Below are 22,676 nucleotides of genomic sequence, written 5' to 3'. Positions count from 1 at the left end.
CCACCATTTGCCATCAATTTGAAATGAAGGTTTAATGGAGAGAAGAAAATGCACATCAAATATAAGCCACTCATTTGTATTTTTGTTACCCTTTCATTGCTTTTACAAGTAAATGCCAGCTCTCTGCAAGTGCAACCCAACACCTCCCCTTTCAATTATTATTGTTAAGCGCAACCCAACACCTTCCCTTTCAATAATAATAATAATAATAATAATAATAATAATTATTGTTATTATTATTATATAAAATCCAAAATATCTTTTGACTTTTATATTTAAATTTTATAAAAATATAACTATTTTAACTTGTATAATTGATAAATGTATGAATATAATTTATATGCACTTTATTTTTTTTTTACATTTTTAAAAAATTTAAAAATTTAATAATTATACTTTATGAGTTAGGAGTTAAATAATTATATTTTTATAAATATTTTTATTTAAAGATTAATCCTTTATTTGAATTGGGGGAAATTAAATGAAGAAAAATATGATTTCTTAAACTCCTTTATTTAGATAGCAAATAAATGAGTTAAATAAGGAGAATAAAGGAAAATTATATTTCTTAATTTTCCTTCATTAATTTGAAATATTTCTATACAATTGGAATGAAATGAAAAGAAATTGAAAGAATTAGATATTATTTATATTTAAATTACTTATATATCATTAACATTATATAATAATAAAATTATAATTCACAGTAATTTTATTAGGAGAAAAATTTTATTTTTTCCCTATTTTAATAAGATATGTAAATAATAAAAAAGAATTTTAATTTTTGTTTAGTTTCTTTCTTCAATTTCTCTTATTTTAAAAATTCAAAGGATAAATATTGTATTTAATTTTTTTATAATGATTTTATTTAGAATAAATCATTTAAAAAAATTTAATAAATTGTAAAATTATATTTAATTTTTATTTTTAAAATAATTTTTTAATTTAAAAAGATTAAATTATTTTATTCTAAATATAAAAATTAATAAAAAAATCAATTGAATTTAATTTTTAGAAATGGAGGCATGTGCCCATCCTCATTTGAGAAATGCATACGATACCATAAAAAAAGACGACTTTCTTACAATACCTTCTTCTCCTCTCTTCTGTACCCCAATTAATTCAATTTCGTTTTCACTTACGATTTCAAACCCACAAACAAAAGCTCTCTCTCTCTCTCTCTCTCTCTCCCCCCTCTACTTCCATCATCACCGTCATTTCTGAGCCTCTCCTCTGAATTCAACTACACACGCACATACACACTCTCTCTCTCTAAAAATGGGTTCGGGCTCTAGTCGACTGGGAAGGCGCTCATCACGGACCCGAGTGAATCGCAGTAACCTCTCCAACTTCTTCTTCTCTATCATCTGCGGTGGCTCCTCTTCTCGCGCTACTCTTGAGGTATGCCAACACAGATGAAAAGAAAATAACCCAATTTATTTTTCCAAGTTATTTCTCTGTTTCCGCTTTGATGACTTGGGATTGGTCATTTGGTTTCAATGATCGATCCCATTTATAACTTTCATTGACTTAAAGAAAAAAAAAGAAGAACAAAAGAAGAATAAGATGATGATGAGCAGTTTTGCGTTTTTTGTTGTTTTGAACAAATTTTGAAGCTTCACATAGAAAGTTTTCACTTTTCTGTTATCTGGGATTGATAATCTGATGCGAAAATTGGTCGTTTTCGGGTAATTCTAGGCTTGTTTAGCTGGAAATTTATATTCTTTTGTTTTTCCATTTATCTAATTTATGGCCATGTTTGGTATGACCTAATAAGAATTATAATGTAATCATCACATTGCTTGATTTTGTTGTTTAGTAATAAAAAAATATTTGATGGGATGGAATGGCATAATATAATGTAATATAATGATCATTACATCATAAGTTTTTTCATTTATTATCAACTCTGCAACCACCACCATTACCCGATCAGCACTTCTGCTACCATCAATACTGCCACCCTGTCATTACCACCGCTGCTGCCACCATAGTTATCACCACTAAGCCACTATCACCTCTACCACTGCCGCTACCTCACCTTGCCACCACCACCATCACCACCTAACCATCAAAGTTGCCACCACCATTACCTCTTAGCCACTACTACCACTCGACTATTAATCATTGCAACTATTACTACTTATTATTAACACTATAAATAAATTAAATATTAAAATCAAAATTATCATTACATTACACTACTTATATTAGAAATGTAATGATAATTATATTATATTACATTATAACTTTAATTGCATTATATAATTGATTACGTTGTATTATATTACACCCTATCCAACATAACCTATGGGTGGATTAATTTATGAATCTGGAAACGATAACAAGGGTCCCAATCATCTGACTAACTTTTGATTCACAATTCAACATTTTGTAGCAGTTTTTATTTTTTTACAATTCCTTGGGTTGGATAATGTATTTTATGCTAGGCCTTTGACTTGCATTGTACTTGGGAGTCCATTCACTATTGATTGCTTGTCTTAATTTTTAGCATTTTATCTTGTCAAATTTTATGATAATTCACAATTTGATGGTTGTTACTGTTTAATTTGGCTTTAGTAAATGGTCTCAGTTGGAGCTTTTGAGCTTGTATTTCTATCCTTTTCTAGAATATTAACTATTCTATAAATTGAATTGCTTATGATATTGGTGTTTGCTCCAGTGTTTTGGTATATGCCAGCTGTTTTTTTATTAATGCGAAGTGTAGGAATTCAAATGGGAATGCTGTGTTTTTCAATAGAAGTAGCCATGTGCACATTGCCAAATGTTTAATGCTTTATTTAACTTGAAAGTTTGGATATAGAGAATTAAATAACAATGTCCTTCATGATTAAGTCTACCTTGTTCCAATCTTAAATAAAATTTCCGGTGTAATGTTAGTGTGTAGTTTTCAGATATGTTAACACCTTGGCACATCATTCAGAATTCAAAAAGTTGTTTCTCAAAGGATGATAAATTGACATAAATAACATAACAACAATCATGATTTCATTTAATTGAGCAGCAATAGTAGCTGATTTTACATTCCTTTAGTGGCAACTCCTTGAAAGTGCATTCAAACATACAGGATTATTCATATTTGTGATGCCTTTTATATACACATTTCATTTTCTCTGGCTGACATTACAACAAGATTTTAGAGCTTTACAATTCTAATATTTTCTATTGTTTCTTGTTATAATTTAGGAGGAGGAGACTGTATAGCATATTCTTCTTTTTGTTGTCATTGCTAATTGTTTTTCTATCAGCAAATGCGTTGTTGATCAATAACAGAAAGCACATTCTCAGTGTCTTTGCCCTTGATTAAATGGTGAAATTTTGGAGAAGCTTTTTACACGTGTTCCGTGGTATATTTTATGAATGTATGGTACAGGCTGTTTCTTGATTGATGAAAGCACGTTTTTATTTGTAATTATGACATAAAATTACAGTAACCTTACTTGTCATCCACTTTGTCTGCATCTTTAATTACTAAATCAAAATGCTATTTCAAGAGCCAGAAGGTTCTGCTATATGGAGGGACTGAACTGTGATGGGTAGAAACTAGGCATTGTAAGTAAACACTTCTCCTATCCATTAATATTAAGATGCAGCGAGTTAGCTGCATTTGTTGGCTGCTGTTTTGCTTGTCTTGATCAATGTACAGATTTTTAATGTTTGGATAAGTAATTTTGAGGATATTATTGTTTAAATTTTTGTGGCTGCAGTTTATAGAAGATGCTAATATGTATCCTTTTTTTCAACTACAGATGGAAAATCATCCAGATGAAATTCTGGTAAATTCTACAAAAAATTTTGATCCTGTCACCAATGAGATCTGGAATCTTGCAGAGGAGTCTTCATTCAGTTCTGGAATAGGAACAAGATCTACCAGCTCTGTTGCTGAAATTGGAGCATCATCTGGAAGCAGTGTCACAGTCGGTGAGGGAACCTCTGCTGAAAGTGGTTTGAGAAATAATGGAACAAGTAGTCAAAGGATGTCTGAAAGTAAGGAATTAGTTACTCCCTATCAGGTAAGTGACAATTATAGTCATGATGAATCTTGTAGGCATAGAAGTAGTGCCGAAGCTAGTACTTCATTTAAAGAACAACAATCTTCAGATTCTGTCTCTGTAAATGTTTTGGCTAACAAGGATGCAGTCAATGGCATTGACAATTCAGAGGACAAGGATGGTTCCCATATCTGTCCTGAGATCATACATTCGAGCATTTCATCTCCTCAAGGGCTTGGAGATTCACACACTAATGGGGTTTCTATTGAGAATCACTTGGATGACGTAACAGGCATGTTTGCTTCTGATTCTGATTCTATACCTCATAGGTCAGAGGTTCCAGTAACTTTTCACTCTTCAGGAGATGAATCTATACAAGAAGCAATACCTTCAGGTTTAGGATTTCTTGTGGCCAATAGGGAACAGGGCCAGGGAGATGGAAATTTACTACATGTAGATGTGGTAAGCATCTCTTCCAGCATTTTGTCAAGCAGCAATGCTGACATGATTGGTCATGAGGCTAGAAGGAACAGTAGAAGACTGTTTTGGGATGCATTTTCAAGACGTAGTTCTAGAAGGCATCTTGATTCTCCAACCATTGTTTTCTCCAGAGATAATAGCGATGATCTACTATCTCATGATAGATGGCTCCTTGATTTCAGTGATAATTTTTTTGATGATGGGATAGGCAGTGATTCTGGGTACTTGCGCAGTAGAATTCACAACTTGAATGGACAAAGGCGACACTCGAGATCTGAGGTGATCATGAGCACTATATTATGCTTTTGTTTACTTTTTCAACTTGCTTGGATACAATTTTGTGCTATATGATCTGTATGCTATTAATTTGGTTGTGTTTCTTTAGTTGGAATGGTCTTTGTTGTTCCACTGGAATGGGATATTGAAAGGGAATTTTGGAGACGCCTATCCTTCAGCTTTTTTGGTTGAAATATTGTTCTCAGCCTGCAATTCTCAGAATTTTATCATTGCTCTCTTTGCACTAGCCAATGGCCCTTTAGCAATGTTTAACTGTAATTGTGGAATTGATATCTACCTCATAAATCTTGTCTTTTAGCTTTTCTGAAGTAGCAAGGCTCTATTCATTAAATTGCCTATCTCAGGTGTCGCTTTTCCTTTTGTAATTTGCATGAACTGCTTTGGCATAGCTGTATGCAGATCTGGGGAAGGCCATCTTGCTTGGTTACAATTTGTGCTATAGGATCTGTATGCTATCAATTTGGTTGTGTTTCTTTAGTTGGAATGGTCTTTGTTGTTCTACTAGAGTAGGATATTGAATGGGAGTTCTGGAGACACTTATCCTTCATCTTTTTTGGTTGAAATACCTGCAATCCTCACAATTTTATCAATGCACTAGCCAATGGCCCTTTAACAATGTATAATTGTAATTGTAGAATTGATATTTACCTCATAAATAATGTCTTTTAAATTTTCTGCAGTAGCAAGGCTCTATTTATTACATTGCCTTTCTCAGGTGTCTCGTTCCCTTTGTCCTTTTGTAATTTGTATGAATTGCTTTGGCATAACTTTTTGCAGATCTTGGAAAGACTTCGCAGTGGCCTTGATGAGCATGGTCGGAGAACTACCTTCTGTCCATCTGGACTCCATCCCGCTGGTACATGCTCATGCGAATCATTGCCGACAACTGAGGAGCCTAGTAATCGTGCAAGTATATCACGAATAGTCATGCTTGCTGAAGCTCTTTTTGAGGTAGTTTTCCTTATCAATTGACACGCAATTCATATTTGTAGATGAACTTAATTCCTGGTAATGGGCCAAGTGAATATTGTTTGGAAAGTGGAATGCACCTGTTTGAATAGAATAATTAGCATTTGTGAGATTCAGATGTGCATGTAGATTTCAAAAATTCTCTCTCTGTTGTTTAGATATTTCTGAATATTTATTTTTTGGATTTCAATATTTAAGTTAGTACATGGGAATAGCTGTCGGCAAACAGTGGATATCCATGAGCCATTTTGTTTTCAGTATCAATATGTGCACGGCACATGTTTTACATATTTCAACATTAAGCACTGTGATGGGAGGTGACATATTTTTAGCTAATTGGTTGGTTGATGTTAATGCCATCTTCAAGTCCTATAATACCATCCTTTGCCTTTGTATATTATTTCTTATAACTTCAGCAGTGCTTGGGTGTCATACAGAAACTAGTATATTTTGTTTGATGTTGAGGCACATTTTCAATACCAAATATATTTATGTATAAGCATAAAAACAAATCTTAAGAAATGTCCAATCAAATCCTATTTGCCAGTATTCATCCACAGTTAATACAATATTATCATATTGAACTCTTTCTTATCAAAACAATTGAGTGTCATGCTGTTTAGTAAAACATTTTGTAAGGATTGTATGTAAAGTATATACCTTTATGTATGTTGTTTACATGTCCAATGTAGAAGGTTCTAGACTTTTGCGAATTCTATGATATTGAAAAACTCAATCCCATTATTAAACGCGTATGTACATTGAGAACTGAGTGATGCATCATTTTCCAAGTCAATAAACACTCTGCTGTTTAATGTTGTAAAATTTGCTTTTACCCCTCTGTTCTTGGAGAGTTGTGGCGACAACCATCGATTATATAATAACGAAGCCTGCTCTAACCATGAGACATGTTCTATGCTAGTTTACCTTGATTGAAGTTATGCATGGATTGATTGGCCTTTTAAGTTTTGTTGTTACGCTAAATCTGCAGGTTTTGGATGAAATTCATCGCCAGCCTGTGTCACTTTCCCTATCAATGGTATCCCTACCAGCTCCAGAATCAGTTGTTGACTCTTTCCCTCTTAAGAATCACAAAAAGGAGGACAAAGTTGAGGGCAGTGATGATGTTGAACAGTAAGTTCCTCCCCAAAATAATTTTTTAGGGTGAAGCAGCATATAAATTATATAATAAACCAGATTTTAAACCCGTTTGTATGTGTGCATTTGCTCATTGTGCTTGGGTTTTTGTGTTAGAGCTTGGGGTTGTTAACGAGTGTCTGCAGTCGGGATGAAATTATTTGTATTATGAGTAGGTAATCATTCAGTTTGTAGTTTTCGGAAATTAATTTAATAGTAACAATCTGATGGACAGGTGTTACATTTGTCTGGCTGAGTATGAGGAAGGGGACAAAATAAGAGTTCTTCCTTGCCACCATGAGTATCACATGTTGTGTGTCGACAAATGGCTTAAAGAGATACATGGGTAACCTCATTCCCATTCTTTGTATTTTTTTTTCCTTGATTTTCATCTTCATGATGCATGGTCATAATAAAATTTTACTTTTTCTTTCTTTCTCTTTATTTTTGGGTTGAATTTGCCTTGCATTTTCTTTCTTTCCCCTTCTCTCTATTGAATGCTTTACAGGGTGTGCCCACTCTGTCGAGGGGATGTTCGTCAGGGTGCCAATGAGGCTTCTGTCTCTGCCATGGAGTCTTCTGTCCCTAATCCAGAAGTCCCTTATATTTGACAGAATTGTATATATGAATGTAAATACCAACCCACCACCAATGTGCTCAATTTACACATTTTAGCATCATATTCAAAGGGTGTCATTCTGTAGAATTTTATAGAAGGCGTTTTATGGCTTAATATTTGGTTCCATTTTATGGTTCTCTGGTGGCATTGTGTACAACAGTAAATCAAGCCTAATCATGATACAGCAGGAACATGGGTGTATAGGAAGGTGCAAGCCCCAGTGCCATAGAGACTGCAAGTAGGGGCGAAACTAGGATTTTAAATCGAGAGGACAAAATTTTAATGTTTTTTCATCCATCTATAATACGTGTGTGTGTGTGTGTGTGTGTGTGTGTGTGTGTGTGTGTGTGTGTGGTGGGGAACATGGGGATTTTCAAAAATACATTTTAGTTTTATATTATTCACAATTATATTATTTGTTTATTTAAATTTTAGAAGCCTTGGTGCTGAATGGACAAGCTGTATAGGAACAAAAACTAGTATGCAGAGGACATAAAAGATTGCTAGAATGTATTTACCGGTAAGTGAATATCTGTGCACAGAACATATAGGATGTGCAGATCAGGAGTCATGCACAAAAAATCTTTTCAAAGATCAATCAACACCTACTTGCCTGAGTCTTGTATCAACTTCTATATCTCTTTGGCATCATGAAATATAATGATCATGCAATGATATGAAATTGTTAAATATTTTCCTTTTTGCATATGGTGTAATTCTATTGATATGGTTATTCTTCATTGATGGCAAGTAAACGATGCGCATGTTGTCTTCTCATATGCCTGATGTATAGAAGGCACAGGCGCACACGGTCAGCATTAAAATATTATTTAGGGCTTGGTATGGCAAAATGCTGTTGCTTGAGTATGGCAAGATACTGTTTGATTGTAGCCTTCCAATAAATTTAACTAATAATTGACAACTCAAGCATCCAGGAGAATAATTTTAATCTGAGTAATTTTATTATTATTATTATTATTATTAATCTTATTGCATTAGTACTGTAAATCCCAGCTTATTTTCTGCATGACAGGCATAAATCGAGAGACTTTAAAAGTCAATGGAGAGATTAGTGTTAGCTTATAAGTTAGCCTTAACTTATAAGTTAGTCAAATAAGAATTAAAAAATAAATAAATATATTTATTTATGATAATTTTTAAATTTATAAATTAAATTTATAAGTTAAAAAAAAATAAGTTGAAAGATTTAGTTTTTCATTTTAATGTTTATAATTCATGTGTTTATAAGTTAATTTAATAAAATATTTTTACTTTATTATTCTCATTTAATTTTTAAGATTTCATTATAAATCTCATTTAATATCTTTTTTAATCATTTTAATAATAAATATGCTTATAAGATACTTTTTATTAAACACATTAACTATTTTTCAATTACTTATAAGCACCATAATTAAATACGTAATTGCTTAAAACTTTAATTATTTATAAACATTATCTAAATACCAACTTTTTTTTTAAGATATGATTATTTTATAGTATGACAATGCAGGATTAAATTAATTAACTATTAAAAATAGTATATTTTAAGTAAAATAAAAATAGAAAATGGTTAGTTTTAAATTTTTTATTGCATTATAATACATAAATAATTTTATATATTTACAAAAGAAACTATTTATAATAAAATTATATAATAATGAGTTCTAATCTAAATTAAATATAATTTTATTTAAACAAAAGAAATTTATTTAAATTATATGAAAATTTATACTTTATATTTTATATTATGCGACCTTGTAACGTGAGAGAGTAAAAACTTTAATTCTATTGAATTCAAAAAGTCACAAAGAGGTAAAGTCTTATTTAAAAATCATTAACAAAATAAATTTCAGTCTATAATTTAAACTTTAAAATTATTATATACTAAATATTGTAGTAATTAAAAATTTTAGAAAATAATTCTTAATAAGAGTATGATTTTTTTAAAAATTTCTTGGTCAACTGAAATATTACTAAAAATATTTAAAATATTAAAAAAATTTAATAATTTGAGGCAATTTCCCGCCTTCTCCATGGACTGCAAAATGTCGAGTATAATGATATGATTCTTTTAGTTTTGCATGATTGTTTTTAGGTTATTAAATTTAATATATTTTAATCATAAAAATTTAAATAATTAATTAATTTTTTTAAATTATATTTTTTAATAATATTTAAAATAATATTTTTCTAAAAAACAGAATATCAACTATAATTTATTTTAGATAATGTTTAATTTGACTATTTATTTAATTTAAAATATATTTTTTAATTTATAAGTCAATTTAAAATTAACTAATTAATTATTTAGTAATTTAAAGATTGGCAAGGAAGAAAAATACAAAACTTGTTAAAAAAAATATTCTTACATTTAAAGGGTGTTAGTTTGATAATTTACTTTTAACTTTTGATTTAAAATATATTTTTTAACTTACAAATTAAATTAAAAAATAAGTGTTAAGTAAAAGACTTAAAATTACTTTTAAATAATTTAAGTATTTAACTAAAAAGTATTTAAAAGTAACTTAACTTATCAAAACGGTCAAAAAGTATTTTTTTTTTTTTATTTTTTATGTATTTATATATATTATTTTTTATTTTATTTTATATATTTTTTTTTTTTTTTTTTTTATAATATTTTTTTTTTTTTTTTTTTTTTTTTTTTTTTTTATATTTATTATATTAAAAATAAAAATAATATCTAAAAAAATTAAATTATTAAAAATATATTTTTTTATATTATATTATATTTAAAAATTAAATACATATATATATATATAAATGTAATTCTATATATAAATAATATATATATATGAATCTACTACTTTAAAAATTTTTATATAAAAAAAAAAAAATATTTTTTTTTTTTTTTTTTTTTTTTATATATATATATATATATATATATATATATATATATATATATATATATATATATATATATATATATGAACATGGTACACTTGCAATTTGGTAGCAATCAGTCTGAGCATGTTTTTATTGACAGTGTAATTTTTTTTTTTTCGTCTTTTTAGTTTCTCACTTGTTTAAGAATTTCATTGTCTACTGTATTTAAGTAAAAAAGGACACTATATATGTATATATTTTTTCATATACTAAAATAAAGTAATAATTTTTTATAATTAATTAAAAATTGACCATAAAAGTCATAAAAAATAAAATTATCATTTTAAACTTTAATTTGATAATCATCAATATTTTTGAAACTAGAAAAATTAATAAAAAGGTAAATTTCTGATTTTTTTAGTTAAATTTTATAAAAATATCAATTTTTTTTAACAAAATTGGATTTTGATTTTTTATTTAATTTTTACAAAACAAACTACATTTTTTTAAAGAAAAAGAAAGCAATGAATTTTATAAAATAATTTCCGTTTTTATTTTTTCATAAAATTATATTTTGAATTATAATAAAAAAATTTAATTAAATAGAACTTAATTACAAATAGAATTAAAATTTTTAAATTCTCTAAAATTAATTTAAATAATAAAAATTTAAAATAAATTAATTTTTAATAGCGAATCAAGTTTTGTCTTTTATTGTCATATTCATAAATCACCATGGATATTTTTGGTAAAGCTAATGTTCTTCTCCTTTGCCACATTTATATATAGTATAAATAGATAGATTACATATTATAAATAGATAAATATATAGATAGATTGTAACTTATAAATAAATTAATAATATTTTTTATTTATTAATTTCTTATTTTAATTAAGTAATTCTTATAAAATTTTATATTTAATTGAAATTTAAGTATAAATAAGATTAAGAATTTTAAATTTATATAAATTTTAAAATTAATTTAAATAATAAAAATATAATTATAATTAATTTTAACCATGAATGTTTCCCCCTTTCATACATTTATATATAATCTTTGGTTTAAAAATAATTTTAAAATAGATAGATAAGTTATAAGTAAGAGGTGAACTATAACTTCAAACTTATTTTAAGTATTTTTTTAATTATAAATTAAACTAAATACTAATTTATTTATAATTTTTTTATAAATAAATTTAATTAATTTAGAAGTAAAAAAAAAAAAAAAACATATGGTCAGTATTTGCCATTTTGCATCCCTAATTAAAATTTTAGAGGAAACACAATTATTATTTTTTCATTAAAATGTACTAAGCTTTAATTTAATATCATACATTTTCCTCTCTAAATAAAAGTAATTTTATTAAAGTTTTAGTTTTATGATGAAACAATGTAATAATACATGTATTTTTCTATAATTCTATAATCGATAATCTATAATTCTATAATTGTAACACCTTGAATTTTTAAATAATTATTTTATATGTAAATTATAATATTTTATTGTATTAAATATTATGAAAATTAAGTTTAAATTTTTTGAATTTTTAAAATTGGGTTTGATTTTCATGAGACGATAAATTTTATCGATTTTAAAAAAATTAATTTAAAGACCACGTAGTAAATTAAGAATTATATTTGGACTCCACAATTTTTTTTGAATTTTTTGTAATTTTTTGAAATTCTCAGGCCTCGTTTTGGGTCCCAGGGTAGAGTAAAAATCAAATTTCAGGTATCCTGAATCGAACCGGCTGAATTGAATTGAACCGAATGGTACCAATCGAATCGAATTGGTCCATTTTCTCTTTTTCACCCCCTCCCTCACGCATTTTGCTGCCCTTCCTTCCCCTCTCATTTTCTCTCTCCTCACCCCTCCCCACTGCTAGCCAACCACTCCTCCGCCTCCCCCATACACTGATGCCCCACCAACACCCCTCTTTGTCGCCGGCCATCGCTCCAAACGCAGAAAAAATGCGCCCAAAGGAGCCTTCACACGCAGCATGACCTTTGAGCTTCCAAGGCTGATTCCGCCAAATTCGGCCACCAATAGGACCAGGTCCAGTCCCAATCACGTTCTATTCTCTGAGAGCTTTCCAAAGACACCAAGAATGCCCATTTTTATTGAGTAGTTTGTCTGATTTAAGCCTGGAAAGTTTTAGCCCATTTCAATTTTTGGGCTAAATTTATCCCAAACCGGGAATCCCACAGTAATTCTAAGACTATCAGCATGATCTACTCGATGAGAGCTTCGCGGTGATATAAATTTTAAAATTTTTTGACACTGAAAATCCAGTAGATCCCGCGAACTTCACAGTATTTTTTTGAGCCTTAATGAGCTTATTTAATTAAATAAAAATTATATTCTAACTCTTAGTGTTGTGAGCTTCGCGTAGATACTTTCGTTTCGCAGAAATTTCACTGGTGCCTAGATCTGCATTTTCAAGCCAGACAAACGAGTTGCCGGAGCTGCCCCAAAAATGGGTCAAAATTACAGTCCTTGCTACCATTTTCAGACACTTCGGATGCGTTCCTAGCGTCAGAATTGGCATAAGTAGATCCGAACTTCAAATTGCCTTATTAGCCTAATGCTGAGTTTAGAATAAAAATCCATAAGATATTCGTGAGTGGCTAGAAAATTATAATTCCGTTTGCAATAGCCTTATAGCATTGTTAAGGACTGCAGGGCATGTTTATAGAATTTTTGAAGTTGATTTGAATGATTTTTGCAAAATATTAATTTTAAGCCTTATAGCTGAATTATTGGACTGTGTGAGATTTGTCTAGTTTGGAGGGCCCAGGAGGGGCCATGTGATATTGTTAGAATGTGGACTTAGGCTTGTGGTCGTAGAAGTGTTTTTTGAATTACTTTGCTGGTTGGGTGGGTCCTAGATACAAGGAAAATTCTGTCGGATTTTTGGCATAAATTAGGGTGTCTTTTGTCTCTTTAAAGTCTTATTTTGAGTTAGTACTGATAAAATATAATATAATTATTTAGGTGATTAGGGTTAGCCCTCTTCCTCCACTCAGCTACCACAGTAGCTTCTAGTTAATTAGTGAGTAGATATTGATATTATCTATAATTTCAATATTATTATATATTCAAGACATGTTCATACATTCACTTATAAATTATGTATATAGTTAATTATTAGGCATGCCTTATATTGCATATGTATATGATGAATTTGTTGTGGATGTTGCTTTACGGGAATTTGGAGCTGTGTGTGTGAGTTGGCGTGCATGTGGTATGATTATGAATATGAGTAGGACGGGTAGACGCAGCTAGAGCTTGACTCGCTGGGACCCGATCTTTTCTATGGATAAGTCAGGGTGAGTATAGATTTGAGTTGATCTCGCTAACCCCCGCAATTGGATATTAAGAGAAAGTATGACTTTGAATTGATATCAATGGCAGAGGTTAGAATTAAGAGAGCTGTATAGGGGATCAGCTTCCATATATATATGTGTGTGTGTGTGTGTGTGTGTAGATTTGACACATGGGTATGTGAGTGCTCCAAATTACCTTTTGTGTGAATATTATTTGACTTGTTTAAAATATGTGAATATATTGCATTTCATCTTTAAGGATGCATTAGACTTATATAGTTATAGAAATTGTATCTAAAATCAATATCTTACTCTATGAGTCGAAAGTTCACTCTTGTTCACCCTATTTTTTTAGGCTACAGGAGGGTTTCTTGTTGAGAATAACATGCCTTCTTTCTTGTAGGTTTAGTCAAAGAAGTTTGATTGCATTTTTATATTCCTTAATTCTATTCTAGAACTCCACATGTATCAGCAGTGTAATATTTATTTGGATTTGTCATAACTAAATTCTAGGGTTATAATATTATTTATGTGAATGTGTATGGATACATGAGATGGATTGTGTTGGGATGAGGGAGCTGAGCTCCCATTTGTTTGATTGACTATATTGAGGATTGTGAGGGTGAACTAAGCTCCCCCATCTGAGATATGTTGAATTATTTTATGTTTATAAGTCAGGTGATCTAAAAACTCCCTGTTGGATAATCCAATTTATGGTCGGACTCTGTCCATTTGTTTTCTTAAAATTAGACTATAGTGATGGGCCTCATAGTTGGGTTAGGAATAGTTAGGCTTACTATAGGCTTTGGGGGCCTTATGCTGACCCAAATCCTAATGCCGGTTCAGCCCATAGTTTGGGTCGTGACGCCGAACCAGGCAGAAGCTATTGAACCTGTAACATCCCATGTAGAAAGGAAGATCTTGGCTAGAGTGATCCTTTGGGAGGGATAAGGCTCACTGGTGACCTTGTCCAAATGGGGGGCAGGAATGAACCAAGTCTCACATCAGAAAGGGAGGGGAAAGTGAAGGTCCTTATAAGGTGGCAAACCTCTAACTTGGATAGTGTGCTTTTGGGCCTCAAAGAAGGGGTCCAAAGGATAAAGTCGTGAGGTCCGTTGGACTAAAGCAAATAATACTATCTAGTTCTAAGAGGGGCGTTACAATATGGCATCAGAGCTTAAGCTCCAGATTCATGGGAAGTGTATGTCTAGGGTTTTAAAAAGAGTCTTGGTAAGGGGTCACATGCAGAGTATAGGGTTCTTATTCATCCTTGCTTTGTCATCTTTGTATCTAGTTTCTGCCTTACATACCTATATGAGTTGTAGATATATAGTATTTTGTTTTGGATTTTGTAGCTAATAGTGCTGAATTTTAGAAAAAATGCATAGAGGTAAGAGAGCAGCCACAGCACCAGAGCCAGAAGTGCTGAATGAAATATCAGGTAGTAGAGGCACCTGCCCAAAGAGACAGGGTAGGAGACCTAGAGCTGCTCAAGTAGAAGAGCAGCAACCAAAAGTATAAGAACAGTTCTTTATGGCCTAGGGTCCTATGGATCTAATGGCAGCCACCCTGGCAAGTCTACAGAGGACTATAGACATGATGGCTCAATACACGGTTCATCCTCCTCAACAATAACCCCTAGTTCAGAGAGTGAAACCATACAAACAGATAATAAATTTTAAGAAGTTAGTGCCTAGAACTTATGATACCACAGATGATGCATATCGATTCTTGGACTCTTGCAAACAGGTAGGAGTGGAACTGCAATTGACAGGCAGATGATTGATAGAGTGTGTGCAGTATGTGATGGGACTTGTGCCAAAACAGTGGATGACAGACTACGTGCTTCCCCGGATTAAGGGTTTATCCTAAGCATAGTTTGTAGAACTATTTATAAACAGGTTTATATCAGAGAGCTTCAGAGATCAGAAGCAGTGGGCCTTTGAAGCCTTAAGATAAAATGGCAAATCAGTGGATGAATATGCTTCTGAGTTCTTGGAGTTGAGCAGGTATGCCCTTACTGCTGTGGCCACAGAAAGCTTGAAGGTAAAGAGATTTTTGAAGGGGCTGGACAGGAGGTATGCGAACCTGTCCATGCTGTCGGACCAACCTTTTGATGTAGTAGTGGATAGAGCTCGGCAGATAGAGATCAGTTATGCAGGTGATGAAGGGGGTAGGGCAAAGAAGAATAAAGCTGAAAGATCATCTGGTATGCCCTATATGAGTACCAAGGGTGGTGGCAACCAGAGTCATCACAGTGGAAGAACTAGGGGTAATAAGAAAGGTGGCTTCAAACACAAATCTAGAGGGTTCAGATCAGGATATGGTTTTAGCAGTGGTCAGAGCTCGGGCTATAGCAGTTCTGGATCTGGTTCAGGGTCTTCTTTTGCTCCTTGCACACGGTGTGGGAGAGTACATATAGGACCTTGTTTGATGAGTTTGGGTGGATGTTTCAGATGTGGCCAACTAGGTCACTTTGCTAGGGAATGCCCCATGTTCAGTGAGCATCAAATGGGGTCTTAAGGTTCTATTGCTAATGTACCCCGCCAGCTTCACCTTGGTACTTCTGGTATGGCAGGTAGCTTGATTCGGTCATGTAACACAAAAATATTTAAACTAAAGTCAGAACCATAACTAACTCAAATATTAACAAGAAAAATTTAGTAAAAATTTTAGAAATAAAATACAACCAAGTTAAAAAAATTCATAAAATAAATTTTGGAACTCCAGAGAAGGGTCATTGAGGTTCCTATGGCATTAGAATGCCAAGAAAATATTTAGAAAAATTTTTTCAATCCAGCACAAATTTTTGACTTGAGTGTTTAACTGAGGGCATTTTGGTCATTGACTTGTCCAGTTTAGTAAATAATTATTATGACATAAAATATGAATTAATGTTGATGAAAAATTAATTTGAAGTTAGTAGAAACGAAAAGAAAAAGAAAATACAATAAAATGCCAAATATGACATCACATGATGTCACTCACTTACTCCCAACAAATCACAAGTTAACAAGCATTCTTAAAACACTTAAAAGAGTCAAAAATAGACCAAAAATTCTGGTCATCTTCTTCTTCTTCTTCCTCAAAACGTGACCTCTCTTCCATAGCCCTCCATAAAAAAATTTCTTGCATCACTTCCATTTTCCCATAAATTTCCACTATAAAACCCTAGACATCTTTCATTAAAACTTGTCCACTCATCTTGGGAAAGTGATTGGTAGCCTAGAAAAGGAAGGAAAGTGAAGTTTGAGCTTGGAAAATTTTGCCCTACAAGAGGTTAGTGCACATATATACTTAGAACTCTTTATTTTCATGTTAAAGACTTAAAAAGGAGTAAGAATTTGAAAACCAAATGAATGGAATTTATGTGTATGCATGCCCTGAATTTCGGCAGCCCTAAGGAAGGGATAAGAGTGATTGTTTTGATGGACTTAAAGTGGACTAAAGATCATGATTAAAGAATATATACATGGGGTTAATGAATTAGTGAGTTAAACTAAGGTAATATGGGTGAACCTTGAATTTGGGCTAGGGTTTGGGGGTGAAAAATTTGACTTAGCTTATGAAATTGTTAAAGAACATTCTAATGGTCAATTAGTGACCATTTGAGGTAAGTTGACCATAATTTGGACTGAAATATAGCATGGCAAAGTGAAATGTCTATATCTTTGGCTGTGTAGGTTCAATTGGTGTTTGGCTAATTGGACATGAAACTAGACTTATAATGGCACAATTTTGTTGAAGAAACCCTGCCCAAAAGACCAAAGCAAGTGGACCAAAAGTTGGCCCCAATCTCTGATACACCAAGCCAATTTCTCAGAATGACCAAATGAACAGTAACTGTTCATTTGGCCATAACTCACTGTAGAATCGGTCAATTGACCTGAAATTTTTACAGCAACAAGATAAGACATATACAAACAACTTTCATGAAGAAACCTACCCCAAAATATGACCAGAAACTATTCAACAAGGCAGTGGCAGTCATTTTTGGACCATATCTGGCTACAAAACTCCAAAAATGTGAAAAAAAAAGAAAATCAAGACAACAAAATAACAAAAACTTTCATATTTACCATTTCTCAAATTTCCACTGTAACAGTCCCTAATGGAATAGTAAACTTATGGCACAAAATCAAATGGATTTGGTGATTAATTCCAACAAGTTTTAAATGCAAAATGTGGTATCTTTGAGAACTTAGGTTCAATAAATTTATTATGTATGAAAAGTCAACATTTTGGTTTGACTAGTAAGGTGAATAGTAAGCAAAATGATTAGTAAATTAAGATGAAGACTAACCAATACTAAGCTTAAATGCTTTTTAAAATTGTGAATTGTATGTGAACATCCATGCAAAAAAAAAAAAAAAAGGAAATTAATTAAGATAAATTTGAAATCATGAAATTTTTCATGGGATTACTTGAAACATGAAAATAAGTCACCTAATTGATGTAAATAGATAGTAGGGGCTTATATGCCCATTACAAATGGAATTCATAAAATATTAGTAATTCAACTTGAAATATAAAATTTTTAATTACATAAGTAGATTTTTGAATGTATAAATGAGAAAGGAATGTATGAATTATAATTAAAATTTATCATGAAATAATAAAGTCATAAAACACAACATATTAATATTTAATGATATTATGTAATGTAATTTATTGAAATAAATTAAGACTATTAGTAATTAAATTTATTTGTATATTTTATTTTCTTGTTCTATTATTGCACCACTAAGCAGTATTTAGTATAAAATGCTAGATATTGTATTATAATGTAGATTATGAGCAGGTAATTAATAGAAATGTAATGTAATTTAATAAATTAGCTTTTTCATATTTAATTAATTTATATATCATGTAAATTATGAAATTATGTAAATTAAAGAAATTTGAAATATATAGATAATGCATGGAAATGAATATGAAATCGAGATATATGAATGAGATGGTTATGAAAATAATTGATGAGATTTTATTTGTAAAATATAATTAATATTAAAATATAATGAGATCAAATTATGAAAGGAATAAAGTAAGATAAGATGGTGAGGGTGTTACAGGCAGTGAGGTCAAAGAGGATGCGATTTTAGATGCAGATCTAATGGTAGGAGTTAATCCAGGGTTCTATATCTCAAGGCAAAGGACAGGCTCAAGTTTTCGCTCTAACACACTAGGATGCACAGGCTTCAAATGCAATGGTGGCAGGTATTCTTTCATTCTGTTCTTTTGAGGCACATGTCTTGATAGACTCGGGTGCTACGTACTCATTGTTTCCCTTGTGTTTGCCTTAAGATTAGGTAAGAATCCTACAGCTCTAGAGTGTCCCTTGTCTATAGCTACCCCTCTTAGTGATAACATAGATGTAGATATGGTTTTTCCAGGTAGTCCAATGGTAGTTGATGGAAAGATCTTCCTAGCAGATTTGGTTCCTTTGCCAGTGATGGATTTCGATGTGATCTTGGGTGTGGATTGGCTGTCAACACATTATGCCACCCTAGATTATAGGACTAAAAAGGTGTATTTCTATATACCTGGAGTAGAAAAGTTTAGTTTCGATGGTGATAAAAGTATGGCTCCATACAACTTAGTGTCAGCTATTAGTACCAGAAAGATGTTGAGATGTGGATGTCAGGGTTATTTGGCACTAGTGAGAGACACATCTGTTGAAGGTGTTAGTGTGGAAAATGTACCAGTTGTCAGGGAATTTATGGATGTATTTCCTAAGGAGCTTCCAGGGTTATTGCCAGATAGGGAGATAGAGTTTTGCATAGACATTGTGCCGAGTACAAACCCTATTTCTATGCCACCTCATAGGATGGCACCAGCAGAGTTAAAGGAACTGAAGGAGCAGCTGCAAGAGCTTCTGGACAAGGGTTTCATCTGGCCAAGTACTTCACCTTGGGGTGCTCCTGTACTATTTGTGAGGAAGAAAGATGGATCTTTGAGGTTGTGTATTAATTATAGACAGCTGAATAAAGTGATTGTTAAGAACAAATATCCGATTTCTCGGATTGATAACCTGTTTGATCAGCAGCAAAGGGCTAGATTTTTCTCTAAAATAGACCTACGGTCGGGCTATCACCAGTTGAGGATTAGGAGTGAGGATGTGCCAAAGATAGCGTTCAGGACTAGGTATGGTCATTATGAGTTCCTGGTGATGTCTTTTGGACTCACTAATGCACTAGCAACCTTTATGGATTTAATGAACAGAGTGTTTAAGCCGTTCTTGGACCGCTTTTTCATTGTCTTCATAGATGATATTTTGGTGTATTCCGAACTAAGGAAGAGCATGTTTGGCACCTGAGGATGGTGTTTCAGACATTGAGGGAGCATCAGTTGTATGCAAAATTTTCAAAATGTGAGTTCTGACTGGAGAGCATCTCATTCTTGAGACTTGTGGTTTCTAGTGAAGGTATTCAGGTGGATCCTAAGAAAATTAAAGTAGTAATTGATTGGCTTAGACCTACCATAGTCACTAAGGTGCAAAGTTTTTTAGGCCTAGCAGGCTACTACAGGTGTTTTGTGTAGAATTTCTCCAGGGTAGCAGCTCCTCTAATTAGGTTGACTCGAAAGAATGTCCCATTCTTCTGGTCAGACAAGTGTGAGGAAAGCTTTTAGAAGCTTAAGGAATGTCTAATTACAAACCCTGTGTTGACCTTGCCAGTGAGTGAGAAGGATATACAGTGCATTATGATACCTCTAGAGTTAGGTTGGAGTGTGTTTTTATGCAGCACAGTAAAGTAGTGACTTATGCTTCAAAGCAGTTAAAGTGGCACGAACAAAATTACCCCACTTATGATTTAGAGATAGCAGCTGTAGTCCTTGCATTAAAGATTTGGAGGCACTATCTGTATGGTGAGGTGTGCGAGATATACACTGACCATAAAAGTTTAAAGTATATCTTCCAGCAGAGAGATTTAAATCTAAGGCAGAGGAGATGGATGAAGCTTCTAAAGGATTATGACTATACCATCCAATACCACCCAGGTAAGGCGAATGTGGTAGCAGATGTCTTAAGCAGGAAATCTTCTGGTAGCTTGGCACATATATCAACAAAAAGGAGATCGTTGATTCAAGAGATACATGAGTTGATAGATCAGGGTCTGATCTTAGATATGACAGATGCGGGCACACTTTTAGCACATTTCAGAGTAAGGCCGGACTTGAGGGATAGGATTAGAGTTTCCCAGCATCGAGACCCATAATTAATGAGGATTGTGGAAAGGGTATAGCAAGGAGAAGAATGTGAGTTTGGGTTTGCTGCAGATGGTACCCTTATACAAGGCTCCAGGGTCTATGTGCCATATGTGAATGACCTCAGAAATGAGATTATGTGGGAGGCACACTATACACCCTACAGTGTTCACCCAAGCTCCACAAAGATGTACCATGATATGAAAGATAGGTACTGGTGGAATAGCATGAAGAAGGACATAGCAGATTTTATGTCCAAGTGCTTAACTTATCAGAAGGTGAAGTTTGAACATCAGAGGCTGTCAGGGAAGTTACAAGAGATTCCCATCCCATAGTGGAAGTGAGAAATGATTACTATAGACTTTGTGACTAGGTTGTCTCGTACTACCCATGGGTATGATTCTATTTGGGTGATAATGGATTGTCTAACCAAGTCGACTCACTTCTTGCTAGTATGGACCACCTATTTCGTTGCCTAGTATGCAAGGGTGTACATCCGTGAGATAGTCAGATTGCATGGGATTCCTACTTCCATAATATCTAACAGAGAGCCCCAGTTCACTTCCCAATTTTGGAGGAAACTTCAAGAGACACTTAGCACACAGATGAACTTTAGCACTGCTTTCCACCCATAAATGGATGGGCAATCTGAAAGAACAATTAAGACATTAGAGGATATGCTTCATATGTGTGTCCTGGATTTTAGAGGTCAATGATCAGTGACCATTAGTGGAGTTTGCCTACAATAGCAGTTACCACTCCGGTATTAGAATGGTACCTTATGAAGCATTATATGGCAGGAAGTGTAGGTCTCCTCTGTGTTAGACAGAAGTTGGAGAGACAAGAGTACATAATGTAGATTTAGTGCAGTACACTTCAGAGATGATCCCTCTAATCAGAGAATGTTTAAAAATAGCTTTTAGCAAGTAGAAGAGTTATACAGATCCTAGGCGGAAGGATGTAGAATTTGCAATGGGTAACTATGTGTTCCTTAAGTTCTCCCCTATGAAATGAGTTATGAGATTTAGGAAGAAAGGCAAGCTGGCACCCCAATACATAAGACCTTTTGAGATTACAGACAGAGTGGAAGCAGTTGTCTACCGGCTAGAGTTACCACCAAACCTTTCTCATGTCCACGCAGTGTTCCACATTTCCATATGTAGGAAATACATTCCTGGTCCTTCTCATGTGCTGTAGCCAGATACAGTAGAGTTAAATGAGAACTTGACCTTCGAGGAATAGCCTATTGCCATAGTGGACTATCAAGTGAGATGGCTTCGGTCAAAGCAGATCCCTATAGTAAAAGTTATGTGGAGGAGCCAATCAGTAGAGGAGTGTACTTGGGAGTCAAAGCAGGACATGCACAGCAAGTACTCTTATTTGTTTAATACGTAATCCTGATATATTACTCTGCCTTGTGTAAAATTCGAGAACGAATTTTTTATAAGAGGGGAAGAATATAACACCCTGAATTTTTAAATAATTATTTTATATATAAATTATAATATTTTATTATATTAAATATTATGGAAATTAAATTGAAATTTTCTGAATTTTTAAAATCGGGTTTGATTTTCTTGAGATAATAAATTTTATCAATTTAAAAAAAATTAATTTAAAAACCACGTGACAAATTAAGAATTATATTTGGACTTCACAATTTTTTTAAAATTTTTTGTAATTTTTTCAGAATTTTCGGGCCTTGTTTTGGGTTCCAAGGCAGAGTAAAAATTAAATTTCAGGTATCCTAAATCGAATTGATTGAATCGAATCGAATAGA

General features: G+C 32.3%; 1 protein-coding gene across 1 annotated transcript; it reads left to right on the top strand.

Moving 5' to 3' along the window:
* The first annotated feature begins 1,108 nt into the window (after positions 1-1,108).
* On the top strand, positions 1,109-7,646 carry LOC110646070 (uncharacterized). The gene is made up of 6 exons (XM_021799386.2): positions 1,109-1,401; positions 3,771-4,772; positions 5,568-5,741; positions 6,751-6,893; positions 7,132-7,242; positions 7,405-7,646. Exons 1-6 carry the CDS (start codon positions 1,279-1,281, stop codon positions 7,505-7,507), a joined length of 1,656 nt encoding a protein of 551 aa, XP_021655078.2. The 5' UTR covers positions 1,109-1,278; the 3' UTR covers positions 7,508-7,646.
* The last annotated feature ends 15,030 nt before the right edge of the window (positions 7,647-22,676 follow it).

This window comes from Hevea brasiliensis, unplaced genomic scaffold, assembly GCF_030052815.1.
Source record: "Hevea brasiliensis isolate MT/VB/25A 57/8 unplaced genomic scaffold, ASM3005281v1 Scaf9, whole genome shotgun sequence".
Lineage (NCBI taxonomy): Eukaryota > Viridiplantae > Streptophyta > Magnoliopsida > Malpighiales > Euphorbiaceae > Hevea > Hevea brasiliensis.
Note: the sequence above shows the minus strand (reverse complement) of the source record. Positions and strands in the feature narration are given on the sequence as shown.

Excerpts from the sequence above, each read along its gene's own strand:
- LOC110646070 (XM_021799386.2), top strand. The coding sequence starts at position 1,279 with ATGGGTTCGGGCTCTAGTCGACTGGGAAGGCGCTCATCACGGACCCGA. Across the intron at positions 4,773-5,567 it reads GGCGACACTCGAGATCTGAG|ATCTTGGAAAGACTTCGCAG; the intron begins GTGATCATGAGC and ends AACTTTTTGCAG. Across the intron at positions 6,894-7,131 it reads GGCAGTGATGATGTTGAACA|GTGTTACATTTGTCTGGCTG; the intron begins GTAAGTTCCTCC and ends TCTGATGGACAG.